The sequence below is a fragment of the Sinocyclocheilus anshuiensis genome, unplaced genomic scaffold (genome assembly GCF_001515605.1).
Source record: "Sinocyclocheilus anshuiensis isolate Anshui unplaced genomic scaffold, SAMN03320099.WGS_v1.1 scaffold1382, whole genome shotgun sequence".
In the NCBI taxonomy this organism is placed as follows: domain Eukaryota; kingdom Metazoa; phylum Chordata; class Actinopteri; order Cypriniformes; family Cyprinidae; genus Sinocyclocheilus; species Sinocyclocheilus anshuiensis.
The window spans coordinates 634692-654541 of NW_015554207.1; the positions used below are offsets into that span (position 1 = coordinate 634692).

General features: G+C 39.9%; 1 protein-coding gene across 1 annotated transcript in view; it reads left to right on the forward strand.

Annotated features, from left to right (window-relative positions):
* The window catches only part of LOC107671066 (TCDD-inducible poly [ADP-ribose] polymerase-like), a 26439-nt gene extending 8050 nt beyond the window's left edge, over positions 1–18389 (forward strand). The window contains exons 3-5 of the mRNA XM_016463911.1: positions 9256–9442; positions 11389–11702; positions 17388–18389. Of these exons, the coding sequence (XP_016319397.1) occupies positions 9256–9442; positions 11389–11702; positions 17388–17835 (949 nt within the window). The 3' untranslated portion in view covers positions 17836–18389. The remainder of the gene's footprint in view (positions 1–9255; positions 9443–11388; positions 11703–17387) is intronic.
* The last annotated feature ends 1461 nt before the right edge of the window (positions 18390–19850 follow it).

The window sequence follows — 19850 nt, forward strand, 5'->3', positions numbered from 1 at the left end:
TCAACAGTTGTGCTTGTTAACAGTTAATGCACTCTGAATTAACATGAACTAACAGTGAATAACTGTATTCTCATTAACATTAAGAAAGATTAATAAATACTGTAATAAATGTATTGTTCATGGTTCGTTCATGATAGTTAATACATTAACCAACATTAACTAATGTAACCTAATTGAAACGTGTTACCTTAATATTAAATATCAATATATTATTTTTATTCACTTCTATGTAACAGAATCAGATATAAGTTTTTTTTTTGACTAATTATCCAAAATAATGTATAGTCCTACAAAGCTATTATTATCAGAGCATAGCATAGCAGAGCATCGTGTCACTGGAGGTAGCATCATTTTAGCAGCGTTGCCCAGTACAGCTGAACTAGCCTACACCATGTTACAGCACAGTAGCGCTACTGCAAACCGTAGGCCTATACTGCATAGAAATTTCCTGTCAGCGCGTTATTTGAGTGGACTTTGCTTTTCCGATGAGCATGAGCGGTACACGAGCGGAACGCACATTCATAGAACGGAATACTGAGTGACGAGGAGAGTGAAACATGCGCGCTGAACACTGCGGGGCACGACGTGGCGCGCCATATATATTATTATTATATGTAGCCTATATTTTCGGTGCATCCCTACTTACATCCCCTCCTTGTTTACAAATCCGAACTAAGTCCATACATCCAATTTAAACTATCGCGATACTATGCTGTATCAATTTTTCCCCCACCCCTAGTAGTGTGTGATCAGGTGCATACGTGAGTGTGTATGTTTGTTGAATTCTTCTCAGACTGTGACGTTCGTGCTGGGTGTGAATAATGCTGGCATGCAGGCTGCTCAAGCTGAGCACGAAAAAGTGAGTTGTTTTGTGTGTATGGGATTAAGTAGGTAAGAAGATCATACTGTATTTTGCTGCTTTGGAATGAGAGGCAGGAGAGCGTAGAAATATTAAATGTCTCTCTCTTTCTTCTAGCATTTGGTCTGCGACGTTTCCCAGTCGACCATCTGACACCGCAAACCACAGCTTGCTCAGCGGTGCCTTTTCACTGGTGTTTGGAGCATGTGTGCCAGGGGGGCACAGGGTTGCCGGGTTAAAGGCTAATCATTGGAGAGTGTCTTTTAGAAGTGGTTGTATATGTGGAACATGCCAGTCCCGATGCAGACCTTGGGTTTGGGCATGCTCAGTGGCGCACAAGGTTTTTAAGGGCTGCTAATCCTTCACAATTCATGCGTTTTCTTTCTCTCGCTCGCTCTTTCAGCCACCTCCCTCCCCTTGCTTTGACTCTTTTACCACTGTTTCTCTTCAGTACCCTGGGCGTGTGTGCATTTAAAGCTGGTGAAATCAGCAGAACCATGATTTAGCTTTCAGAAAAGCAGAACTGTATAGTGTTTTAGTCTGCCAGCTGGGTTCAAGTTCCCCTGATTTGCAAAAGTGCTGGATAACAAGAGAATGGCCTAAACTGGGCAAGTTTATGTAAGGTCAAAAATCTGAATTCACTTTGGTGACACACTGCTGCTAAATGTGCTTGTCGCTCCTGTTCTGAGTTCTTAATATCGTTCTGTACACACAGAGTTTGTTTATTTACAGAAGTAAGAATTATACAGTCGAAAAGCTCTGGAAAAAATTAAATGGTGACTGCAGATTTTTTAAATGAAAGTCTGCGTGAAATGAAACTGCACCCAATCTATTTTTATAAATTCGTGTTATTGATCTTATAGTGAAAAAATTCATCCATGCATTTCATTTCATTTTTTTTATTTTTTATTGATTTGATATAAATCGATCTTCCGGTGAAACAACAGGCTTCACTCTAGTAACATAAGCTGGACTTTTCCAATCATTTAGTCTGCTTAAATCCCACCCATTTCTTACAATTATCCGCAAGTTCACATTCAGATCTGCCTCCATCCTATCAACAACCAATGGATAGAACAAAGTCTCCACCCTACATATTTTTCTTTTTCGATAATCCGTTTCACTCAGATGTACGCCACAATACTGAAGAAAGGGCCTGTTTTTACTTCTTTTTCATTGCGACTTTAATCGTATTCTGTACACACAGTTTGTTTATTTACAGTTGCATTTACACAAGTTGCAAACTGTATTGTACAGTAAAATATGCTCTCAGAAAGTTCAGATGTTACTACAGATTTTTAAAATTAAACTGAACATCTAGTTGTTAATGTAGTGACATCACTCTCTTTTAAGGGTGATCTGACCAAAGTCACTAGAAGGCAAGCCTGCAACCTTTAGCCAAAAAAGCGTAACGGCTAATGCTAACGCTTCCGGTTTGCCAGTACGTGTGAAAGGAGACCAGAGGCCGTTTTTTTTTTTTTAATGGATGTCAGTGGAGGAGAGGCTTCACTAAGCTAAATAAACAGCTTTTTAGAAGAATAACAGCTTATGATTTAATGAATCGACAGCCTATCAGCTAATCTTCAACATGTTTTACACTAAGCAATACTTTTGGATTGAACTATTTTTAGAGTTTACATCGTAAAAAATGCTGTTTTATAAGTTGGCCTAAGTCACTGACTTTTTGCGACAAGTGGGATTCAGCTTACAGCTCTTCTCATTCATTCCTATGGTGTCCGTAAATGGCGATTGAGTGTCGCACAACTCAAGGCTGTAATGTGATTGGTTATTAAGGCACACGTGATCCAAGTTGACCGTTACGCTTTCTCCAATAGTAAGTAATACAGACCCTCTCATCTCCCTATAGTAAGACAATCTCTGATCTGACTCATTCACAGACGTTTACATTTTTAGACTTGTAGTTGCTCCCAACAACTTTTTTTTCTAGGGAAATATACAAAATATGTTCGGGAGAAGGAGAATGCTGAGCATAAAAGTGCATTATTTATTTAGAAATATGTTTATTATAAGCATATTATTACAATATATTATGATACTCATCAATATTTAACATTTAAATAATATTTATTTAAAAACTTAAGATCAGAACAGGAGTGACTCTGTATGCATACAGAAGAATAGTTTTAGGGTATTTCAAACTTCATTTAAATGCGGTTGTGTACATGGGATTTAAAATTGTGAAACTAAGGCCTGAAACATACTCTTAGTACATGAACACAAACAGTTTTCTTATCTGTTTCATGTGGTATTGCATTCCAAAGTAGGTCAGAAAGCACTTTATATAAACGCATATAGCAGTTTTGTGATCAGTTTTCTCTGTAAGGTCTACCACTGCCTCTAAACTCCTGCGTTGGCTAAACAGTGTTTTTATGGCTTTAGTCAATGATTTTACTTAATTTTTTTTATCACTAAACAGGCTTTTTAAAAATACCTTTAATTTAACAATTTAATTTTCAGGTTATTCAAGGTCATTTAACGTTGCTGGATAGTGTTTTTAAATGCTCCTCGTCCTCAATCTTTTTACATCTCACCGAGTCGAGTCAAATGAGGGTGTGTGTGTGTGTGTGTGCATTGACTGATCTCAGCGCCTGACACTGGTGAATCATCAGGTGATTACAGGTCATGGTCACCGTGGCGATGAACGCTGCCTCATGATTGGGTCAGGGGGACATCAAAGTGATGCAGCACTTTAGCAGGGCTTACAGGAAGAGCAGAGCAGGTTATTCACCCATGACTCCACCTCACAGGTAGCGAGAGAGATAAAGAGGTGAAACCTGCTTATCAACCGCTCCCCTCTCCCTCTCCTTCTCTCTGTTTCCCTCAGCACCATTCATTGCCTTTAATTACAGTCTCTCCATCCTGCTTATTGTCTGCCCATTCACATCTATATTGCGCTTATCAATCTCTGTCCATTCTCACACAGCTCTTTGCTTTCAGATTTGCGTGTGTGCAGATGTGGACTAGAAAAGCCTGTGGCTTCATAAGTAGGTTGTGCTGATGAGCGCAGAGAGAATCAGTCTTTGCACTTCATTTAATGGCCGGAAGGTTATTTTTAGCACCGGAGAGAGGGAAGGAGGCCAAAAGGACGAGAGGATTGAAACAGTCTCGGGGTCCTCTGTATTTGGTGACCGCGCTTTGTCTGCGAGGCAGGGTAAGGGGGCACTGGAACTTCTATTGTTATCACCGTGCTATAACTCGTTCCGTCAGGCGCCCTGACGGATAATGGTCGCCATGGTTACCCGGTGCACAGGTGGCCAACTTGAGCTTGGCGTGCCAGGCTTTAAAAAGAAGCGAGCACTTGTGCGAAAATGAAAAGTGTGTGAGCTACAGTGAAACCTAGTCTGTCAGGAAAGCCGGCGCGAATGTGTGTGTGTGTGTGTGTGTGTGTGTGTGTGTGTGCGTGCTGCAGTGAAACACTGCGTGCTAGGTGTCGCATACCTTGATGCACATCCAAAAGAAAAAGGTGACACAAGCTGAGCGCTATACAAATGTGCATGTGTCCGTGCTAAAGTGCACCATGTTGTGAAATCCAAGCCACGTTATGTCCCACTGCCAGCTTTCCAGGTTTCTACAGATAATCGCGTCGGAGAAATGACGTCATAAATGACATCGCACACAAATGTAGTAGCAAGAGAGCTCTGGTTGTTCAGAGACACTGTGTAATCCTTTCGGACTCTCTTATTTCATGTCGTCTTAGCTCTTTACCTCCCAGTGCAGTCACTTCTGTAACCACCCATTCCTCCTTAATCCCAGAATGCTCTGTTCTTTCCTCATTGTACCAGCAGAGAGTTCTGGACAAAGAACGAGCGTTGCAGAGAGAAAGAACAGAAAGCAACAGACTGCAAACTCCCTCTTTCTTTCTGTCGTTATAAAGAGCCTCTTAATTTACCCAAACCAGTTTTCTCTCATCTGTTTTGTTGTTGTGTTTTCACTCTGGGAAGTGATAGCTTTAGTTCTTGTTAATGGCCTTGGTTTGCTCCTGATTTAGATGCAGAAGGGCAGGTGGAACGAAAGTGCGGTGTCCACACCGGCCTTCTCGGTCACAAGCCCTGAGGAGAGATGCTGGCACTGTCGAGCGTGTCTCTGCTGCAGTATTGAGAGCAGATGACTTAGCATGAGTCAGCAACTCCCCGGAGCGAAACTGGCAACATGATTCCTGCAGAAGGATATTTGGGTTGTGAAACTCATGAGTGGCTCAGTCTGTTAAGAAACTTCAGCTCAGCCCTATCTTAAGTTTTGCATCTGTGGATTAATGAACATTTGTTGTGCAAGGGACAGCGTTTTTATTTTCTGTAATGTTGTCAGGGCAGACATTTTGTACATAGATTCCAGGAAATCTGATAATATTGTTGTTGTCTTTTGCATTCAAGGGAAGGATTTGGATTATTGATTCAGATATTTTGCACTTCTTGTAGATGAGGAAAATCACAAAATGAGATTTTTAAATGTCTCATTTGTCACTCCTACACAGCAGTGAGGGCAAACAGAGACTGTTGCTTGCGTCTCCTGCGTTTATTAGACCCCAGTATTCTTACAGAAGAGCTCTGGACTGTGCTCAAAAATGCCAACATATCATATTCTATTCAAAATTCAGAAACATTTCTCATCAAATTCTTACAGGACCAAATTATCTTAGCCAGTTTGTTATTATTACCTAAAACGAATACTTTAAAATTTGTTTTTAGTAATTGAAATAAAAAAAAGAAAATGACAGAAATAAGTTTAAGTACAATTAGCTACAAAAACTGAAATACAACTATATAAGCCATATAGAAATGTAAAAAAAAATACAGATAAAAATGACATTAGCTCATAACAAAATGACTAAAATGTAAATGCAAATTAAAACTGAAAATATTTTTAAAAAAAGTTAATTTTCAATATTAATAAATACTATTATAGAACATAAATAACAATCTTAGAGCCCAAACCAGTTTGCTGGGCTTAGCTGGCTCAGGTTGGTCTGTTGGCTTGTTCATAAAGGGGTTTTGGGCACCAGCTGGATAACCAGCTAAACAATAAACACCAACATGACTCGGATTAGAAACCACCTAGACCAGTTTTAACCAGCTAAAAAAAAGCAGGGATACAATTGACATTATAGCTTTATGTTCTTGCTATATGTCATATAAATGGTTTTATTTGTGTCAAAGACATTTTATGAGACATAACTGAGAACATTTTTGAGCTTATACTTTCACATTCCCTGTCTAGATGTTCAGGTTTTGTGTGTTTTAGTTACCAGTATATGAGACAAAGTTGTTATTCTCCCCATGTTTACTTGCACCCCCCCTCAGACGTGAGATTACACAAACAATCTACATTTTGTCCTCTTGCAGCTGGGGGTGTGAGCAATCCTGGATTTAGTGTCCTTTTTAGTGTTCTGAAGGACATTAACACATCTAAATGTTCAAGTTTGGCTGCTAGACTGGTATTATCTGGTGCCTTGGCTCTGATGACCTGATGGAAGTGCTGAAACGGCTGTGTTCTGGTCTCTAGCATGGGGAGTCGGTCTCTCTGTTGGTTTTTGTTGGCTGAGCCAGAAGCCACTTGCTGGGGCAGATTGTGTGTTTGTGCCTGGAACTGTCTGTAAAAGACAGGCTGTCCCGAACATGCTGCTTCAGAGTGATTCTGGGTGTGTATGATTGAAGCCCATGGTGTTCCATTTGAGAGGACACAATGTGTGTCTTTCGCTATGAAAAAGAGAGTAAGGACCATTTTGGTAGATGCTGAAGGATTTGCGATGATTTCGGGGCCTGAAATTCTGTCATCATTTACTCACTCTCAAGTTGTTCCAAACCTGTATGGCTTACAGCCACTTGTTTATATAATGAAGAAGAATAAGGTGAATAAGGACCAAAATGACAAAAAAAAACAAACATAAAAGTGCCTTGAAACCAGTTCATGTGACTTGTGTGCTATATATCAAGTACAGTCAGTCAGTTCCAACCGGTTTTATGAACTAGAATTAAAGTATTATTTATATCACAGTGTAGTATTTATTACTAATTTGAATTAGCTTTTATTTCATATATATAGTTTTAATTTTAATGATTAGTAATTTTGTAAACATTATAAACAATTCCATTTAGCTTTAATGTATTTTTATTTTAATAATTGTAGTACTTCAGCTTGAAATTGTTTCAGTTCAGTTAGGCTAGTTGTTATTGAATATTTATATTTAATTTATTTCAGCTTTATTTCAATTAATGAAAACAATTGTTAATAGTTTTAGTTAACTGTAACGCTGTTGTGAAGTGGCTCAATCGATTCATTAACAACAAGCTGACTCAAAATTCATGTGATTCTTTTGTAAATTGCTATTTTCATTCTTCCAAATACTCTTTTTATGCTTTATGGATGAATTAAAGTCATACGGGTTTGGAACAACATGAGGTTGAGTAATTGATGACAGAATCTTAATTTTTGGATGAAGTAACCCTTTAACTTGTTTACACAATGGGCTTTATTTTGGAAAGGACTGCTGGAAAACCCTCTAACTTACTCTTACTGTGTGAGAGAGACTCATGGAGACCACATTTTGTGTGTGTGAATGGCTGGTTTATGCATACGTGTGTTTTGGGCTGACTCAATTCAGTAGGTCAGTTAACATAGCAATGATAAGCATCTTCCTCCCTCTCCCTCTCTCCCTCTCTCCCTCTCTCTCTCTTACACACGCATGTGTGCATGTGGAGTTTGGGCCTGGTTTTGTTTGTCATGCATTTTTTAGATCAGATTTGGTGTCTGTTGGCATGATTTCAAAGATAAAAAGACATTGTGTAAGCGTGATTAAGGGAAAACGAATAACCCTCGTTTGCTTATTCTATCTGTTCTTTGCTGTCTTCTGACTGTGAGAAGCTCATGTGCTGCACTTAGTTTTCTCAGATGTTTTTTTCCCTCCACCATTTAAAACGATGGTTCTTACTGAGAAATGTCCTGGTCATATTCCAAAAGTCTAAAGAATCAATTTAATATATGCATTGCATTGTGACATTATTTTCATGACAAGTAAACAAATAGTCATACATTCTCATTACCATAATGTTAAAAAATATAATTCTCGTTGTAATGACATAATGAAAACCAGCTTTTTCAGGGACAGTTATTTTTACCTTGTTGGTTAAGTTACAACCCAAAATGTCACCAGATTTTAACTGTCCTCTTTCTGGTTACCATTAAAATCTATAAACAGGACTGAGATCATCCCAGCACTTCATGGTGCTTTATTTTTTTTTTTTAATTTTCAATTCATTTCTACATAGATTGTTTATGCTCACTGTGCTCATGTTTAGTCTACTATAGCCATGTTTTGAAGGCTCGTTCATGCTCACAAGTGGCCTCTTGCTGTTTAATTGTATTTTGTGTGTATGTATTTGTGAGGTTGTTGAGATCGTCTCTCTGCTAGGCCCCCTTTGCTGTGCTCTGGACATCCAGTCTTTAGTCTACCTCGTGACTGTCCGCCACGTTCGCTTATGAGTGTTTCTTTCAGGCCTCAGTCCACCCATCCTGTCAGAGCTCCATGTCCTTCTGGTGTGCTTCTGAAGATTAGCTCTCAGAACTCTCTGGTGTGTTGATTTTGAGTGTGTCGGGCAGTTTTGGTCTAGTGCACACAGCAGTTGTCTGGGTCTTTGACCTTTACAGGTATGCTTGAGTGAGAGGTTTTTGTTCCCTTTGTCATTTCTCTCACTCCTTGTTGTTATATGTTCTATTCATTTTTTTCTGCAGTTTCATATTTGACCCCTTAGGAACCCAAATGGGCATTAATAATGGATGATTTGTGATTTGTGTGGGACTATCTTTGAGCAGAAGTAATTTGAGCATATGTGTTTGTAAAGGTTGTATATGATTTGACCATTAAAAAGGGCCTTGTATAGGCTTTCACTGGTTTCTTTCACTAGTTGAATTTTGGGTCTGCATGTGGGTTGAGCATTATCTGAACCACTTTTGCCCAGACATTTCACCTTTAACCCCAAATCCTCTTTGTGTTGGGGAGTAAGTGTGATCGATGAGGCCATTATTAGCGAGCCACCCCCTGGAGGGTGACCTAAAAAGCCGAGGTCTGAACGCAGGGGGCAGTCAGGGGGGTCACCGTTCCATTCCCCTCCGTCTGGAGGACAATCTCACTCCTCATTGGGTTTTTCAGTATTTGAGGGCCACAAAGACCAAGGGAGAGTTTTCTAATATGCCCAAGGAATTTTGTGGAAATGAAATTAGGTGTAGGAAGCTTATTGATGTCATGGCTCAAGAACAGATTATTAGCTTTCGGGAATTGAATCGTTTTTATTGAACTGTTTTTTATTCTGTGTAAGTGATTGTCATGTGCATGTGTTTGGGATTTTGTGTTTACTTTCTGTTTACTTTTGTTTCACGTACAGCGGTCGAGTGTTTACGTTGGACTTCAGTGCCATGCGAGTTTGTGACCTGGAGTTTGACCTCGTCAGGCGTCTGTCCACGCCTTCCAGCTCCACAACCACACCCACAAACACAAGCCCCACCCCTAACTGCCTGACTGTGTGGAAATACTACTGTAGAGATAACTTTGGCTGGAGGGAATATTCAGAGGTGAGAATCACACCAATCTGATCCATTCTTCCCCTTCTTTTATAATTCCTTTTAGACAATTATAATTTTACATTAGATTTCTATTTGAAATAAATGCTGTTATTTTGAACTTTCTATTTGTCAAAGAATCCTGAGCAGCACAACTGTTTTTAACATTGATGATAAGAAGAAATGTTTCTTGAGCACCAAATCAGCCTATTAGAATGATTTCTGACAAATCATGTGACGCTGAAAACTGGAGTAATGGCTGTTGAAGATTCAGCTTTGTTATAACAGGAATAAAATGCATAATAAAACCTATTACAATAGAAAAAAGTTATTTAAAATTGTAATAATATTTTACAATATTACTGTTTTTATTGTATTTTTGCTCAAATAAATGCCAGCTTGTTAAGCATGAGAGACATCTTTTAAAACATTAAAAGATCATGCAGACCTCAAACTTTTTGTGATTTTAGAATGGAAATAAAACCTAAACCAATTCTTGAAAGATTTTGTGAGATTTACCTTTTAAGGTCTTTTTAAATAGTGCTAAGATTGCACACATAAATAGCAGGTTTTCAATTGGCTCAGTAAATGTACAGTACGTGTGATTGCTTTGTGTATTGGGTCTCAAGTCAAACTGGCTCGCACACACCAGAGAAGTTGTCCTGTTCTACTCACAAGCGCCTGAAATCAGAACATTGCATAAGCTTTCCTTTTAAAATAAATCTCCTATGATGGAGTTTGACCTCGTCAGGCGTCTGTCCACGCCTTCCAGCTCCACAACCACACCCACAAACACAAGCCCCACCCCTAACTGCCTGACTGTGTGGAAATACTACTGTAGAGATAACTTTGGCTGGAGGGAATATTCAGAGGTGAGAATCACACCAATCTGATCCATTCTTCCCCTTCTTTTATAATTCCTTTTAGACAATTATAATTTTACATTAGATTTCTATTTGAAATAAATGCTGTTATTTTGAACTTTCTATTTGTCAAAGAATCCTGAGCAGCACAACTGTTTTTAACATTGATGATAAGAAGAAATGTTTCTTGAGCACCAAATCAGCCTATTAGAATGATTTCTGACAAATCATGTGACGCTGAAAACTGGAGTAATGGCTGTTGAAGATTCAGCTTTGTTATAACAGGAATAAAATGCATAATAAAACCTATTACAATAGAAAAAAGTTATTTAAAATTGTAATAATATTTTACAATATTACTGTTTTTATTGTATTTTTGCTCAAATAAATGCCAGCTTGTTAAGCATGAGAGACATCTTTTAAAACATTAAAAGATCATGCAGACCTCAAACTTTTTGTGATTTTAGAATGGAAATAAAACCTAAACCAATTCTTGAAAGATTTTGTGAGATTTACCTTTTAAGGTCTTTTTAAATAGTGCTAAGATTGCACACATAAATAGCAGGTTTTCAATTGGCTCAGTAAATGTACAGTACGTGTGATTGCTTTGTGTATTGGGTCTCAAGTCAAACTGGCTCGCACACACCAGAGAAGTTGTCCTGTTCTACTCACAAGCGCCTGAAATCAGAACATTGCATAAGCTTTTCAAAATGATTGCCCTAGTTTCTTTTCATTTGCTTTTCCTCAGTCGCTTTAAAAATATATATGGTAAGGGAATCGCCGCAGTTCCAGCACTGGTAATCAAGTCGAGAGAGGAAAGTAGCACAAGATAAAAGTTAAAAGAGGACTCATAAGGTAGTCACACTGACTTGAGGGATAACCTTTACCTGCTAGAAATCAAGTGGGATGTTTATTCACAGGACTGAACCCTGACCTCCATTTAACCACAACCTCAAGACTCTCATAAACACACGTGCCAAAACTGCAGAAGAAATGAGTGAAATGTCATGATTCTCAATACCAATTTCAGTACCACAGCAAAAAAATGACCATTAATGTTTTTAAAATAATTTTTTTATTAATGAATTTCTACATATTTCTTCATTTAATCTCATGTTTCCTCTCTTCTTTAGGACTCTCGGTGGCCTTTCCTCAGCATTTCTCTCCTCCCTGGAAAGTTCTGGAAACCAGCCTCTCTCTCCTACGTCAAGCGGCCCCTCTAAAGTGTACCCTGAGACTTGGTTACCCATGAATACCAGTCAGGACTTCCTGCAGGTGCCCGTCTCCCGGGACGACCGCAGCTACCGGACTGTCTACAGCCTCTTCCACAAGACCGTATCTGAGACCAAGTTCCGCATCCTGAAGATCCTCCGTGTCCAAAACCCCTTCCTCTGGGAGAAGTACAAAAGGTGTGGTAGGAGATTCTCAAACAATGTCTAGATCCTTTGTGCTATTCAGAGTTGTTTAGACCAGCGGTTCTCAATTCCAGTCCTCGCGTACCCCCGCTCTGCACATTTTGTATGTTTCTCTTATTGCTTCAGACGTTTGTTATATTTGACTGTAAGTGCCCTGCGAAGTGGACATTACCGGATATTCCTCCATGATTCCAGTTTGAAGGGAACGTATATGTTCCATACAAAGGGCATTTAAGTGTGCGAGACGTGAATTTAAATTGTATTTATTTACAGAGGTATATTATGTCCCACTTCACGCTTCTCTAGTAAGTTTCGTATGTGTGTGAAGACGCAGCGCAAATCTGTAAATGAATATTCCGAAGTGAAGTAAACTTCAACGGATTTCCCCTGCTCAGGGAGTAGGGAGCAATGGAAACTGTGTAGGGTCCATGTCAATCGGCACACAGTTCATGCACGGAGCTCACTTCTAACGAGATGATGATCTGAATCAGGCGCGTTAACAAAGCGACATACGAAACATGCAGAGCGGGGGTACGTGAGGACTGGAATTGAGAACCGCTGCCTTGGGATATAGTTTTAAACACGGGATGGCTTTACAAAATAGAGGAATAATATTTGGAATATAATACGCTCTGTAGGTACAACTTGTTCATGCTTTGTGTGTTTTTGTGCTGTATATTGGAGTGGCATACTGTCTATATGCACAAACTAAAGCTGACTATCTGTGTCCATGCAGTGAAGCCGGGTCAATGTCCCAAACCAAAGAACATTCCACTGTGTGCTGAAAGGTGTTTCCATGATGGCCAGTGTCCTGCCACACAGAAATGTTGCCCAACCACCAGTGGCCGAGCATGCAGTGAACCCCGTTGTAACGGAAGCGGCCAGGGAAGCGGCCAGGGAAGCGGCCAGGGAAGCGGCCAGGGAAGCGGCCAGGGAAGCGGCCAGGGAAGCGGCCAGGGAAGCGGCCAGGGAAGCGGCCAGGGAAGCGGCCAGGGAAGCGGCCAGGGAAGCGGCCAGGGAAGCGGCCAGGGAAGCGGCCAGGGAAGCGGCCAGGGAAGCGGCCAGGGCAGCGGTCAAGGGAGCGGCCAGGGAAGCGGAGCGGGGGTACGCGAGGACTGGAATTGAGAACCGCTGGTTTAGACTATTTATCAGGGGCCAAAGCAGTGTTTAGTAAACACTGACATTACGAAAATGGTTGTTGGTTACTGGTTGAAGGTTATCAGGACAGATCTGTGTTTCATAAACGTCTGTAAAGTGAGTATTTAGCCGCACCCCTGAACAAGACTCTGAGGCTTTGATGTTTGCTTTCATGCTGCTAGGTGTCAACCGCGTAAATGGTTCTTACTAAGTTTTGTTGGTCGGAAACAGATGTGTTTTTGTGGTAGGTCCGTGAGGTGAACTTCTTAGCGTGTGAAATGTGGAACATGATAGAGGAAGTGAGTGAGAGAGGAAAGGGTGCTAGTGGTGGGGCCTTGGTGTAATTTAATAAGACTTTTCGTGCCCCTCAGGACAATAGGTTCCAGAAAAGGGATGAGTCAGGAAGAAAAATGTATTGCTGTTGACTCATGAGGTGTGTTTGTGCGTGCGTGTTTGTTCACTGCTATCTTAAGCAGGCGACCAATTAACTAATCCTTGCATATTTCCATGTGTCTAATAATGCCATAGCTGGAGTGATTGCTGTTTCCGAACGCACAGTAGACAGTATGTTTGTAAATAATATAATAATGTGGTGACAGTTTAGGTATATTACATTTTGGTAGTCTAGTATAGGCATTTTCAAACTTCTTTTATGCCAAGGACCCTTAAAGGCACAATATGTAATTTTTTGCCACTAGAGGGCGCGTATTCAAAACAAACAAAGAATTTATTTATTTACGAGAATTTATTTACGATGTTAGATGACGCTGTGACTGAGTGTGGAATCATGGGAGTTGTCGTCTTCATCCCCACAGCCGAAGCAATCAGATGGGACTCGACCAGAAATCAGGTTCATGGATGAGCTAATGTATTAAAGATTTATTAACATCGTAGTATGAAGCAGAGAGAGGTGGAAAGCCGTCAAAGCGAAACGAGGCCGCTGAAGCAATTGCTAATGAGAGATGAGAGTGACACATGGCTCGAAAGCAGCAGAGCTTTTATTATGCCTGAAGCAGAGTGAGGCGGAAAGCCGTCGAAGCAAAACGAGGCAGCTGAACAAGCGCGACACACGGCTCGAGAGCAGCGGAGCTTTTATTATACCACATTCGACCGCTTCCGCTCCTCCCGGAAAGCAGCGGAAGTAAGCAGCGCTGTTTTATCATACTAGATACATTTGAACGTTCTGTTATAATGCTACTCTGTGCGGTCGTCACCTGTCTAATAAAATGCATAGCATATTAAAGCGTCTTTGGTGTTTCCATGTTTTCTACAAAAAAAAACCAGAAATCGAGGGGTTATGACGTCATTAGCAGGCGACACAATGACACTATGGACACGGTCCGTGTCACTAGTTAAAATTGCTTATTTCTCTGGATTTAAACATTCTTCGAAACATTTGGGATAATGTAAGTACACAAGTCAACAAAATATATAACACTGTTCTAGTGGTTTTTGGATATTTTAATAAAAAAATCTTACATATTGTGCCTTTAAATACAATGAACCCCCTTTCTTAAAATATGAAGGCAGCTAAATATTTTAATGTGTAAAGACCGACCCATTTATACTCTGCGAGAAAATATTAAGCGTGATACTATTGACAACATGTTGTTTCTAAAAACTAAGTAATAGCTTTTGTATAGTCATTGTACTGAAGCCAAATCAAATTACTAATCATTTCTGTAATGTATGTACTGTGTATTAAGTTCATAACATATTTTTGTTCTACCGACTATTAGAGTGATGAACAATTTTTCACAAAATTATGTGTAGAATTGGTTCTTTCTGTCAAAAAAAAAAAGGTGAGAATAGAATAGTGTTGTCAAAAGCACTGGTACTTTGGTACCAAGTCATTATTATTAAAAAAATATAAAAAAAACTACACCAGCCTTTCAGTTTTTATATTTTCAACCAGTTAAATTAAATAGTTAAATAGTTTTAATAGTTTTTGCTTTTGTACTGAAACTGGTACAGAGAACCGTGACATTTTACTGGTATTGGTGGCAATAAATACAATAGAATAAAATTACATATTTGCATGATTTAAGACTTTTGACAGGTTTTAGAAATTATAATAAAACAGTAATATTATCAAATTAAAAATTGTTCAACTTTAAAAAAGAAAAAAACTTCTAGCCAAGAACCATCCACTTAGACAAGAATAGACTGATCAATATGTAAAACATTCATGTATAGTTTGCTTGTTTTGCTTGGCTTATTGAGGTGAATTGAAATCTGAAATCCTATATATTTCTGAGAGGCCAACTGAATATAGAGGTGTGGATATCTTATTTACATGCTACTACGTGTCTCAAACAAAACTCTTGAATATCATTCAAAGATTCAGTGCAGTGAACCTCACAACGTTTGGCAAATCCAGTGATTAGTTCATCCTTGCAAGCACTTATTGTAGTAGCCTGGGAAAGAGAGCTGAAGGAATAAAGGTTGGTGTGTTCATATGCTTGTGCAGGTGAAGATCTTTTGTACAGTAGTTGTGAGTGTTTCCAGGGTGTTGGCCAACGAGCGAGAGAGAGAGAGAATGTCACTGGGTAAGCATGAAAGAGGATTTGTTTGCATCAGTAAAAGAAAGAACAAAAGAGACTGATGGCAGAGTAGCTTGGTGTAAAAGAGTTTAAAGGAGATGAAAGGAGAAGCTGAAACAACACGAGTGATGACTTTACTGACGCATATGGAGTCACTGCTCCCCGGCAATGTGCGCGTAAGCGTGTCAGTCGATGATTGTGACAACTGGGCCTTGTCAATGGCCGTAGGGTCACTTGAGGTCAGCAGGGGCCAGGCAGTGTCACACTGAGTACTCTACTGATCAGAGAGTTTCTTTCAGCCAGGCTGACCTTGCGGGGCCCACAACAATCAAGGCACAGACTCTAGGCTAATCGAGCCCTGTTGCTGACTGGGTTCACTCAGGTCCCTGGCGCTCATCTGTTTACTCACCCTTTCTGTACCCTCTCACTTCTCTGTTTCCATTTGACAAGATGACAGGCTGAGTGCTCCAGAGTTTGGCTTGTTGTCTTGTTTTTGTGCAAGGGCAGCTGGCATGCTCTGACACAACAAAGTTGTGTTTTATTTTAGTCCTAGAAGTTTGCATAAGGTAATTGTTGGCATCAGGGTTCAAAATTCACTTTTTTGCACACCTGTCACAGTGGTGGCTGAATTGAGAAGATTTACCAGATGTGAGGTTGTAAAGGCAAAGAATTAACAGTACAATGTGGTGTGGTCCCACATGTGGGATTTTTATTTCTGTGCCCATGGGAGTACGGTCCCACATATGGGTTGTAGAATGTTCGGTGACGTCACATAACTGCCAAATTCAAACCAAATTCAGAGAAGGATGCGCTCAGCACTTGTCATATAATCACAACTATGCAATGTTTTCAACCACATGATGTTTATTTTAAGTTTCGGACATTTAAATGAACATAAATACTAATAAAACCATACATTTAGAGTTTGTAAAATACACACTGATGTCTATGGATGCAGCAATAAGAATCCATTCTAATATAATTTGCCGACGTGTTTTATTCATATCAGATACACATAGTGTAAGTAACTAAAATTCACTCTATTCTTCTCTCAGTTCACCGGCCACTTACTTGCATGTATTTCGGGAGAAACTGATGAATTTACGTGCTGTAAATCCTACTGACAGGACTCTCTGAACTGCAGCGCGCACAAACATGACGGCACCCATCTCACGTTATAGATTAAGATCATTTATAAAGGTTTTTAAATGACAAAACAGACTCACTTACACGTATTTGAAAATCAGAATAGCAGACAGTTGATGACATGGTAAGCAAGTTTTGATTAAAAAAGGAAAAACAAATTAAAAGTGATCCATCTGTCATACAGTGTTATTGTGGCTGCGGTGTCACATGACAAGCATGATGCGTGACCATGGAAACAATAAGGGGAAATGTTCTAAAATAGAGGTCACCTTAAAAAAACTCGCTCTGGGGGACAGCTAGAATATTCTAAACTTACTTGTGAAAGGGTTATGAGTTTTTAATTTCACAGGCCTATTTTGTGGCATGATTTAATACACTGTTAAATTTAATCTTTAGCATATCTCAAAATATTCATGTAGCATGTAAAACTATTCATTTGAATTTTTAGTATATCTTTAATTTCTTTATACAAGATATCTAATTTTAATATCTGCAATTTATCAATTATTGTCCAGAACATAAATAACTATCAGCTTATCGGTATCAAGTATCAACTAGGATTGTAATGTGCATCCCTAGCCTCTGTAAATCACATTAAGATATACTAGATAAACATATGATGCTACATTTTATTCTTTGGAAATATTATTCCTTTATTCCTTGCATAAAATTATTGTTCTTACAATACGATGAAAGCCATGCATTGTGTTACTGGCCAACTGGTTTGAATCGTGGTTGCCTTACACAGTCTTAGTCTGTTCTGTCTTTACTTTTGTCTAATGCTAACTCCCGTTTTCTGGTTTTGGCTTTTAACAATGTTAACTGAAATGTCTGTTTCTCCTTCTCTTTACAGGAAGAAGGAGTACATGTCACGGCACATGTCAGAGATGGACTGCATGCTGAACGAACGCCACCTGTTCCACGGCACGTCCCAGGATGTGGTGGAGGGCATCTGTAAGCACAACTTCGACCCACGTGTGTGTGGCAAGCACGCCACCATGTTCGGCCAAGGCAGCTACTTTGCACGCAAGGCTGTCTATTCTCACAACTTCTCCAAGCGCTCGCCTCGTGGTGTGCACTACATGTTTCTGGGCAAAGTCTTGACGGGCAAGTTCACAGTGGGCAACCCTTCCATGCGCCGCCCACCCCCACTGAATCCAAGAGACACCTCCAGCGACTTATTTGACTCCTGTGTGGACAACTGGATGGACCCGCAGATCTTTGTCATCTTCAGCGATGATCAGAGTTATCCTTACTTCATCATTCAGTATGAAGAGGTGGGCAATACGGTGGATATTTGAAGATCACTGCACATCTAGATTCCTGCACAAGAGACCCGTGTGCACATTCGGCCAGTTTGAAAAGAGACAGGAGTAGTTGTGCACCAGCAATCCGAATAGAACTCATGAACCATATGGGATACGTTCGGATATTGTTCCCAGCCTCAATCATGTGTGAGGGTTTCTGTGTGACCTTTCAGTGCGCGTCTTCTCATGCCTCTGTGAATACAAATGGGGATTGTGTTTATGGCATCCCTCCTCTGTGCTGGACAGTTTAGTGTGCGAATCATGTGTGTGGATGAGTGTCTCTGCTGTGGCTTCCATGGATGACCATGGATTGGAACCCACATTAGTAAGAGGCACGTCAATGACTCGAGGCTGTTGTTGCAGCTTCACATTCTTATTCTTTTTTTTTTTCCCCAAAAACTCACCGTTCCCATTGCTGCCATTTGCGTTCCATACTTGCTATTTGTTCGAAGTTGTAAATATGATCTCCTTGTTTATATTTGAACTGTGTGCCTTTTGTCCATAAATAAATTGTTTATTTATGTTAGTCAATGTAACAAGTAAATAAAAACAATTTAAAGAAAATGTGACTGATGTTAAGTTGGTGTTTGTTATATAGCCTGATTTGCATTGTGTTCAGGTAAAGCATTGTAATGCAACGTTCAATTTTTACAGTTCATACAGTTTCATCTTTGACCCCATTTGCCGCTGACCTTTTTAATCATACCCTGTGGTTTTCTAACAATTCACACAACATTGTTACATGGGTGGTGCCAACATGAAAATGAAAACATGATGACAGGAACAGAGGATGATCCTTTGAGTATCTAGATACATTGAGTTGACGATACAACATTGAAGGCATCTCATGACATTCAGAAAGTGAAAGGGATTTAAGTCAGACACTGCTAAAATGCTAACATTTCATGGCAGGGATTTGCTTGTTACAGAGTTAAATGTGATTAATCTTTAAGCATGTTCTCCAAATGAAAAATCTCTCTTGCTCTCTTAACCCACACCATTCTCTCTCTTGCCCTTCCTCTCCAGAGGACTCTGGGTTCCTAAGCTCCATGCTTAATGAATCCCAGAGTACCAGAAAGAGAAAGGAGGCTGCAAGGGAACACCCTTCCCACTCTGGAGCTGGCCAGTTTAGGAAACAACAGGTCCCTCAAAGTCTCAATATGCCTGATAACATGCTACCCAACCCCTTTTCCAATCCTTAATCTTTCCTTTCGTTTCTCAGTCTGAACTAAACACATCCTTGACCTTGTGTCTGATGAGTAATTTTCAGTATCAAAGAATGATCTGAGTCACAGTGTGGGATAGGCCCTGACAGATGTCCAGAACTTTAACCAGATATAAAGTGTTGTTAGATGGCTTAACAAACAACTCTGGAACCCATAGAAAAGCCAGATGCTGTTTGTCTGCCAGACTGCTTTTGTGGAATTATTACTGGCATACAGCCGCTATTGCCAAGGAGGCAGGGAAAGGCAAAGGACAGTCAGCAGGCAGAAGACAAGAAGGGTCTTCCCTTGAGGGAAGTCACTGATTACAACGTGCTGGGATGTGACCCTGAAAGAAGAAACTTAAGAAATTGGAAATCAGGTCTCTTACCCTTCCTTTCTACCCACTACCAGTTCTCTTTCTGCATACTTCCCCCTGACCTTTCTCCCCCAATGCCTGTGCCATCTTGTGTTTCTAAAGGCCACGGAGAGCCGCAATCAAAGACGTGAGCCCATGGCCACAACTTTGATTTACTTTCCAGACATCCACTGGATGATATGAAGCAGACACAATCCCTGCAATAATTCCTAGTCACCAGATTGATAAATGATTGATAAATCTCACACTGGAGAAAGACATATTTGTTCAAGGTGTGTCTGGCAGAGACAGGCAAAGAATGTGCATGATTGCAGATATTTGACTCATGTTGATTTCAAATATTTGATTTCTTGTTTTCTTCTTAGAGGAGGGTTAGGCTTGGGGAGAGCCAAAAAGAGCTCATAGAGAGCTCCATGATGCTTGAATCC